The following is a 9204-nucleotide window of genomic DNA, read 5'->3' as shown; positions in this document are numbered from 1 at the left end:
ATATATAAATAAAAGTAAATACGAAAATGAAGCGATAGCATACGTTGACATAATAGAGACATAAAATTTATTGCAAACGAATATTTCGGACACGCCTGTGTCCTTCTTCAGCGTTAACACGTATGAATGAGAATTGCAGAACAAATCAAACTAAAAGTATCAAGTGAATAACCAAGATAAGTCGTAAGATAAAAGGCCAGCAATTAGTAAATGAGAAGTGATAAACTAATAAACAGTCGAAAGCATTAAAAAGGACTGGCGGTAAAATTGCTTGTGACAAACAACAATGCAAAATAAACAATAATAAGGAAGTCAACTGTAATACTGAGAATCTGAGAGAACAGTAATTAAAATGAGACAAAGGGTCTATATAAAATTGGTGTATAATGGAAATAATAAAAATAGATATAAATCTGATATAAAAAAAAATCTGATATAAAAAGTAATAATGAAATATTAATCACAAATGAGCATCGTCATAATAATCATCCTCATGAAAATAAGTCTAAGTGATAATGAAAATATATAGGATCACAAATATATCTTATTTGGTGAATGAATAACCGCTTATGAAGCCAAGATCCTTGTTGATACCAGTTTTGTGTGTGTTAAGTTTCATAATCCACTGCAATTCAGAACAGCGTCTCTCAGTAAGAGACTTAAAACCTGAAGCAATTAATACAAATTTCATATCATTAACAGAGTGGTTAGGCAGATTAAAATGTTGTGCTACAGGGAATCCCAGAGCTTTGTCCCGAATCGATTTCTTGTGATTGTTACACCTAAGTCTAAATTTGCTCCCTGTCTCCCCGAGCTTGATAGATTTGCTAGTGATGAGAATATCACAAACTTTGCAGCGTGAGTTGTTGCAGGGACGGTTACCAGTTAAGGGGGGAATTCTAGGGAGATGGGAGAAAGTCAGGATATTTTTAATGTTGGGGGGCTGTCGTTTAGCTAAGATGGGGGGATTTTCGAAGGGTTTGTGGTCAGGTAAGTGGGTTTTCAGAACCTGGAAATCCGCTTTAATGGATTCTGACAGCTTAAAAATACGGGGGTTATAGTCTAGTATAAGGGGGATGCGTGTAGTATTGGCTTTAGGTCTGTATTGGAGAAGATCATGTCGGGATTTAGATGATGCTTTCTCAATGTTAGAGAAAAAGCAACTATCCGATACCTTTCATACCTTTTCAAACATAACATAACAGCTGTGGGTTATGCAGATGAGCTGACCTTGAGGTCATGCCCTCCTGCGTAGATCGGGGTACGAACGTACGGGGGTCGTCACTACAGATTGAAGTAATAGTTTAGTTGGAGAAACTGAATTACTGTATCTCTCTCTGCCACATAATTTTACGTTCTAAAAGTGTTTGTAGTTGGATAAATTGTATGAAAATTTAAAAACTGGGCAATTTCCTCTAGTTAAAGGTCAAATGTCAAATGAGGCATTTCCTGTCGTTTTTAGAGCAAATGTTGCATTAGATAAATAAAACATTTAGCCCTGGACAATTTGAAAAAGAAGGCTAAACTCTGCGACTAACAGTTCCCAAATATTTGTGATTTCTATTATTTCTATTCTACTTTGCATATTTGAACTAATTTGCATATGGGGCATGCGACTGATGTTTGGTTTCAAATGTTAGAATGCCTAACCAAACCAATAATATACAATTTTTAACAAAAAATTACTGAAAATCAGGTTTTTACAGAAAAATATCATGAAAGTAAACCTAATGTTAATATGGTCGATGGCATTCAATCGGAAATACAATTGGCTTTCGGATGAGGTGCAACATGTCTATGTTTGGCCATTTTCATTTTTATGCCTATCACCTATATTGATTTTTTTTGCTAATATTCTGATATTTTTGTTATTTTCGAGTGTTAGAAATTAAAATTAAGTATACTCTGCAAGTATATGGTTTCAGTCCTCCATTTTTATGTCAATGTCACAATCATATAATTGGTAGAATTGTGAGAAAGAATGGTTGAATTATCTGATCATTTAGTATATTTTACAAAATAATTGAAAACAAAAAAATATCAAATTTTGACAAAAAATGACAAAATTGTACTTAAAACAAGAAGATACAAAAACATGTTTGGTATCACTCTGGATAGACAATTTCATGTGCTTTCATATGATGTGCAACATAATTGTATTTGGTGTATTATACATGTTTTATATTCCCGATTATTATTTAATAGTAAAATCGACAAGAAATGACCTTTATTGACTTCTGACCCCTTGTTTCCGTCAAACGGGCAGTTTTTGACCTTTCCAAAAATACCAACTGAACATGTGGTCATCTTTGTGTGTGTGGAGAGGCTAGATGTGTATAAGAGACAGGGGTTAGTGGGCGTGGAATTTCGGCCACTTTTTGGAAATTAATTATTATGTCCAGTAAAATTATACACAACTATAATACTATAAATATTTGACTACCACACATGTAGAATGGCATTCAATAAAGTCCGTTCTTGTTTAAAAGATTATTAGCACATTAGAACACACCGAGTAATAACAGTAAACTAATGCTAATTTTATTTGATACACACAAATCTATTTGATTGTATTTCTAAATATTTTTGTTAGGGCTTTCCGCTCCTACTGTGTCATTAACACCGGAAGACAAAAACCGGAATGGATTTTCGCGAGGCGAAAACGCAACGTTAACCTGTAACCATGATGGAAACCCTATGCCAGATATTATATGGTACAAAAACAACGAAACAATAGAAAATGATATTGACAGGTATATGCTCCACAATAACAGAACTCTCTTGACAATAACAAACATTACTCTAGAAGATCATGATGTTTTCAATTGTTCTACAACAAACGTCGTTGGTACAAAATTCAGTAACGGCGTTAATCTTAACGTAAAACGTAAGTTACAGTAATTTACTTTTAATGTTTCTTTTCTTTTTTTTAATTTGTAATCGCTTAGCCAACAATTGAGATAAATCTATGCTAAACACTTTATAAGAAAAGTAACGTTTCAAATAAAATATTATTCAAAAAGAAGTCAAATTGGCTTTCAGGCCATCTACCATGTCTCCACATTGACTCATTTATATTAAGAAACATCAAATGAGATGTTTTCAGACTTTTTGCATCCGTTTAAGAACAGTTCACACTGCGCTAGTGTGGGCAGTCGAAGTTGAGACGATTTTCAACGACGTTCCGCTGATAATTACCGACGGACAGCTAACAGGCATTGCTTGAAAACCCGTTCAAGCATTCAGCGGACGAATTGTCGTGAGATGTTCGGCAACGCAAGGTGCCTTTACTTTGTTTAACACGTCAATTGACATTTCTAAAATGTAAGCTAATTGTTTTAGGCTTTGTTTTCAGATAAACCGATTGTGAACGTTGTGTATGAGGGTGTTGATAAGATTCGGTGTAATGCGTCTGCTTATCCATTGCCTTACACTTACACGTTCGCCGTTGATGGTGAGCCACAATCTGGAGAAGATGACATTCTTACACTTAACGACGAATACTCGGGAGCGTGTGTTAACGTTTCTTGCCAAGCAACTAACATCGAAGGAGGAGGGTGGGATGAAGAAGAAATATGCCTTATTGGTAAGCATTAAAAAATATTTTACTGTCGTCAACCAATGCAGTATGAAAAGGGGTGGATGCAAAATTAATTTATAATGAGAAAACATTTTAGGATAGGTCCTAATATCGTCCTGTGAGACGTCATTTTTAAGGATTATTTCTTCTCTTCTTGTCGATAAATGTATTATTCTGAATGAGCCTACAAAAGACCCAACCCCCGCATTTTCCAACCTGTCCACCACTGATATTTTGTACAGTGAGAAATATTTGCAAAGACTTTGTACATTTAGCCGAAATATAATACATACTCCAAGTATCGAAATGCACGCCATCGTGTCGAGATTCAATATTTCGACATTAATTACGGTATGTTACCATCAGGAATGATGTACATTTAGATTTTCTATCGTTCTCGATAAACGGAAGCTTTTAACAGGGCGCTATTTAAAACGGGCTTTTATGGTAAATTGAGAACAATAAACATTATAATTGTTAAACCTCTGGTATGAATACTTTTTGATGAAATAATCCAACAAACGAATGTACCTTTAATAATAGAAATATTTCAAAATCTTTTTACTGGTCAATTTCTGAGGTTGCGTTTATGAGTTACGGTTTTTGTAGTAAAAAAAGGCGATGTTTTTAAGAAGCGTTAATGGTTAAGAGATGATTTCCACGGCTGCGCGTTTGCAGTTAAGGGGACCAAACATTTGATATGCTTACTATGATTGTAACAGGCGTCCGAAAATTCCCTCTTGAATAATTATATATAAATGTATAAGTTTTGTACTAAATAAAATGTAAATAATAATTATTATTTATAAGTCAGTGGTGACGTCATCACTTTCATTTTCACTGAAATTTTCTATTCCCGATTAATCACTAATCGATATAGTGTTTCCGATTTCTTTGCGTTTCGTTTTCAAAAAGCTAAAAGCTGGGGAGATATTACTACAGTTATCGCGAAGGAATATTTCGTTGCGGCCAAGCTATGAATGCACACAGAGAACCATTACAAATCTCGCCCTACGGCGCGGGCTAACACGAATAAAGCCTAGACCATCATAGGCATGGCCAAGAAAGACATAACAAGGTGATTGACTTTCAAAGGAACTGAAAAAATAAGGCAACGTTGAAATAATTCATAATACTTTTTAAAATACATTTTGGTAAACCGTATTGAAAAATGCCTACTAGGAAGTTCGGCCTACTTAATAACCCCTAATAAACTTCATTAATCACAACCAATTTACTCAACTTCTTCATATCTCCAAAGATAATAAATTGGAGAAGATAGAGCAGCTTCGCGATATAATGTGGAACGTTGGTCGAAATACATTGTGGGAGGACGGAGAGCAATTTTACCCCATCCGCGCGGCGGCGCTATAGCTTTATAATAAAGGCTCCGCTCGGGTTCGTTTGTTTCATGTAGACTCTCCTTGATTCCATCAAAATGGTAAAATCTACCCCGCTCGTGGAAGGGCGGACGTTCCATCATTAATTTAAATGCAAATATGCGCAGAGCTCATTCTCGTCCACGCATGAAAATCAGTTAAAAATATGCTAGTAGATACATTATGCTTATTATACCATGAAGGGGTTATTGAGTGTAGCCGCCGTAGATCGAAATGTATATATTTTAGACTGTATTATTTTACACTGTAATACTAGTCAAACATTGGTTTCAACGAAATATAATCCGGAAACGTACTCTGGCTGGTAGGGATCATGCTTTCTATTCTTTGCAACGACTTGACGTACTGTACCTTATTGTTTAGGCTTGAAAAATAGCAAGATTAGACTGAAACGAACATTTTATTTTTGATGAACGTTGCATTTTGAGAATAAGGTGACTACTGTATAATTAAATCAGGTGATTGGTATTTCCGGGCTTGGGTAGAAATAGCATTTTTATAAGTATCTAGATTTGCAAAAGACACTCATTCACTTGATAATATTCGTGAGTGTCGACACGATAGGTTCGGTTCCTATTATATTTCCATACTTTTTCGCAGATCGCTTTACTCTACGCTTAACTTTTTTACTTACGATTTGATAGCTCATATGCTAGTTTGTCTGTTAGCAGTAAACGCGGATGTTGTGTTATGTTTGTTATGAGGAAGTGTAAATACAGTAGAGTAGCGCATATTCGAATTTGTATGTTTCTCTGGATTTCGCACTCATATTGAGAAGGACATCACTCGGAAACAGACCTGACGCGACAAACCAATGTGTTCCCCGCCGGGTGTCCATCTTATGTCTATCAACACACACACACACACACAAACCCACGCACACACGCTTTAAACATAGCAGTTGTACGATAAACCGTTTGATTATAACCCAATAAATACCTTTAAAATTAACAATGTTCCCCCGATTGCATTTTTTGTGTATATTTCAGGAACAGATTCCGGAAACTTGTTTGACTGGTTCAACTAAACCCTCGTTAACTCTAAAATGACTTATTATTACAATCCTCAATCATTCTTTAATTAATATCTAATTTAGAGTATCATCGAGTTTTATTCAATTTATGGAAATTCAAGTTGAAATATTCCATACTTTTAAAGCTCATGTAAATGTTTCATTAAATTCAATTTTTTTTTGTTTTGTAGAAAATATTAATATATTTCGTATTTCTTGAAAGATAAATGTATTTGATTCAAGGTGGAAACGATTGCGCAGCCATACTGGTTGACTATAAGTAGTGTGCGTTAAGAAAAGAAGGTGCTCTCAATTCGCCATGTTCAATTTTTTGGTAAACTAAGCCGCTGAGCATTTTGTATCAAGGAACACATTATAGTTCGAAGGCATCGCGTACGTCCACTTGCATAGCGCTGCGTGCGCGAAGCTTCTTCAGGTGATTTTCTCAAATACCTCCGTGATTATACCATACAATGGATCTTTCTGCTAAGCCCCACCCCTTAGAGATTGTTGCTAGGTCCCACAAAAAAATAGCGTAAAAATGTGTCAGCACGTGTGTTTGTGAGACAAGCGCGTATTCTTTGAGAACTTCTCACTGGTCAATTGTTAAGTTTGATAGACACACCAGAAACATCTATTTCAAAGAAAAGAAAAGGAAGCCTTCTTTCAAATTAGGTTAGAAAAATACAATGTCTTTTACTTAACAGTAAGTGGGCACTTATTCAAATGGGGTTATTCTGGGCAATGTACTGTTATATATTTTATATAGACTACCATTGATGTGTACTTGCTCTCATGTGCAATAAGGGTCCAACAACGAAAAAATATTAGTGGATTTTCTCTTAACCAAGGACTCTTGACTTAGACCTGCCAAATTCACCACCAGGCGGTACCCAGTCAAGATAAGTCGTCAGAAATCCGTGCTTTAAACTTTGTGTGTTTTCGTGCTAAAAAAAATCCAAATCTAAATTCATGTATCCACACAAAAACAATAAACTTTGTTATTTTGTTTGTATTTTTTACAGGAAAACCGACACCTGAACCAGTAGAAAGTAAGATCTTTAGATTTATGTATATAGTCTGTTAAGTTAAGTTAAGTTAAATCAATCTGCATACAACGTTGTTTCGTCCTTTAAGGACTCATCAGTGTAGATCAGACAGACAAAAAGACAGTATTTTCTTGCTATATTTAATCACAGTAATTCAGTTTATAATGAGTTTGTTATTGTTGCACATCTTTTATGGTTGTGCCTCTGTTATAAAAGAGAAGCAATAAAGTTACATTTACTTAAGTATTATTTAATTGGGATCAGAATATTATTATTTACAAAACGAAATAAAATTTATAATTATTTACCTTACTAGTTTGATAATCGCTTATCCTCATCTTTCTATAGAGCTTAAAGGTGGTGTGATTGCTGGTATTGTGATTGGATGCATTGTTGGATTATGTCTCATTCTCCTCGCCTTACTGTTCGCTTGGAAGAAAAGCAAGTTTATTTTCATTATTATTGTGTTTGTTATATATTGTTCTTGATATTCTCAGGAAACAGTGGGTTCCTCGGTCTAGCACCTGACCAAAAAGGATTGTTCATACATAATACCATAATGTGTCTCTGAAATCAACTGCAGGGCATATATCATATTATATCCAGTGGCGGATTTAATAATAGAGATCACAAGAAAATTATATTCACAATTTTAAGTGCCTTTTCGGATATAGACGAGCAATAATAAGACATTTTCTTAAATCAGACCCACAAGGGCAACGGCATAATGTGTCTCTGATATCGAATGTAGGACATATTATATCCTGTGGCGGAATAAAGAGAGGAGTGGCCCAGGGCCCCACTAAAGTTTTCAATATATATTTAAATGAGGATAAAAAGAAAATTATATTCACAATGTTATGTCTGTGTGTGCCATTTCCGGCCATCTAGAGATGCCATGATCATACATTTTCTTGCCTCAGCCCTAACCATGATGGGGCTGGGGTGGTATAGACTCTCCAACCGTGAAAGTCTCTCCCTAGCACCTTTACTTCAAATACCTTGATCCACCCTGTTATTATATCATTTATTCTTCGTTAAAACATTTAGAATAACAATTCAAACATGATGAAAAAATGAGCACATCTAAAATCCCACGATGGATTGGCAATCTGGACTCAAAAAGGGCCTCCAGTTTCAAAAAGCCACAGGGCCTCCGGCCCCATCGTTACGCCACTAGTTATTGTTAGGCCTATACTAAAATAATTGTTAACACGTTAGAACCCCCACTAAAGGAACAACTAAAAATGTGTCCCCTTAATGGGAGTGTCCTCTGAATGTTGGTATCCCTATTTAGGGGACATAACCGAAAACATGAAATTGCTCCTCAATATGGGATTTTGCCTGTAGGTGTACAAATATGACACACATTCTTTATAATTATTATTATTTTTTTAAATTGACTTAAGAAGAACGAGTAACAATTGTAACAATAATTTGCAATGGCAAATACAATACATTTATGACATGAAGTCAAAATAAATGTAATTAAGACACTAAAAGTTTATTTGTCCATGATTTAGTACTATGATAGATACATTGGCATTAATATCGTGTTGACTTAAAAATCAGGGTGCAGGTTACGGTATGGATTTGAATGCTGTATGAAAGTACACAAAAAAATTCCATGAATGAGAGTTAAAATTTATTTATGGAACTAACACACACAATGCGTCAACTGATATCCATCTAAAATATCAGGATAAAATGTTAAATTAATGGCTCAAAAGTCGTCAAAATATAAATTGAAATGAAATACTGTTATTTTGAATTTATTGTAGTTGTATGGGTTGGTAATAGTGTTAAAAGATATATTTCTCCACGATAAACGAAAAAGTGTCCCCAGAATAAGGGTGTCTAAAAAGTGGGTTTTACTGTATCATAGTTATTGTTATTACTATTTTATTATTCATTTTCAAATGTTGTTTTCTTTTATTCTTACAGGCAAATCACCATCTGCCCCTAAGTCGTCTGCAACAAAGAAGTTAGTATTATTCCAATCATTGTTGTTTTTACTAGAGGATTTGCTCGCTTTTCCTCAGTTAGTATGTAGTTTCGATAAAAATATCAATAGAACCAGCAAAAGAAGATAGGTTGCATGTTGCATGTTATCTTGTGATCAGTTATTTTCTTTACGTAATGTTAGAAATGCAGTGGTAGTTC

At 34.7% G+C, this 9204-nt stretch overlaps 1 protein-coding gene across 1 annotated transcript in view; it reads left to right on the top strand.

The window, feature by feature from the left end:
* The window catches only part of LOC117115485 (hemicentin-1-like), a 29440-nt gene extending 20277 nt beyond the window's left edge, over positions 1 to 9163 (top strand). Inside the window, exons 3-7 of the mRNA XM_033259329.1 lie at positions 2594 to 2887; positions 3356 to 3586; positions 7018 to 7044; positions 7390 to 7482; positions 8986 to 9163. Coding sequence (XP_033115220.1) covers positions 2594 to 2887; positions 3356 to 3586; positions 7018 to 7044; positions 7390 to 7482; positions 8986 to 9134 — 794 coding nt within the window. The 3' untranslated portion in view covers positions 9135 to 9163. The remainder of the gene's footprint in view (positions 1 to 2593; positions 2888 to 3355; positions 3587 to 7017; positions 7045 to 7389; positions 7483 to 8985) is intronic.
* Positions 9164 to 9204: the final 41 nt, after the last annotated feature.

Source organism: Anneissia japonica, unplaced genomic scaffold (genome assembly GCF_011630105.1).
Source record: "Anneissia japonica isolate Jap-2015-1 unplaced genomic scaffold, ASM1163010v1 scaffold287847_len925385_cov155, whole genome shotgun sequence".
Lineage (NCBI taxonomy): Eukaryota > Metazoa > Echinodermata > Crinoidea > Comatulida > Comatulidae > Anneissia > Anneissia japonica.
This window is presented reverse-complemented; position numbering and strand designations above follow the sequence as displayed.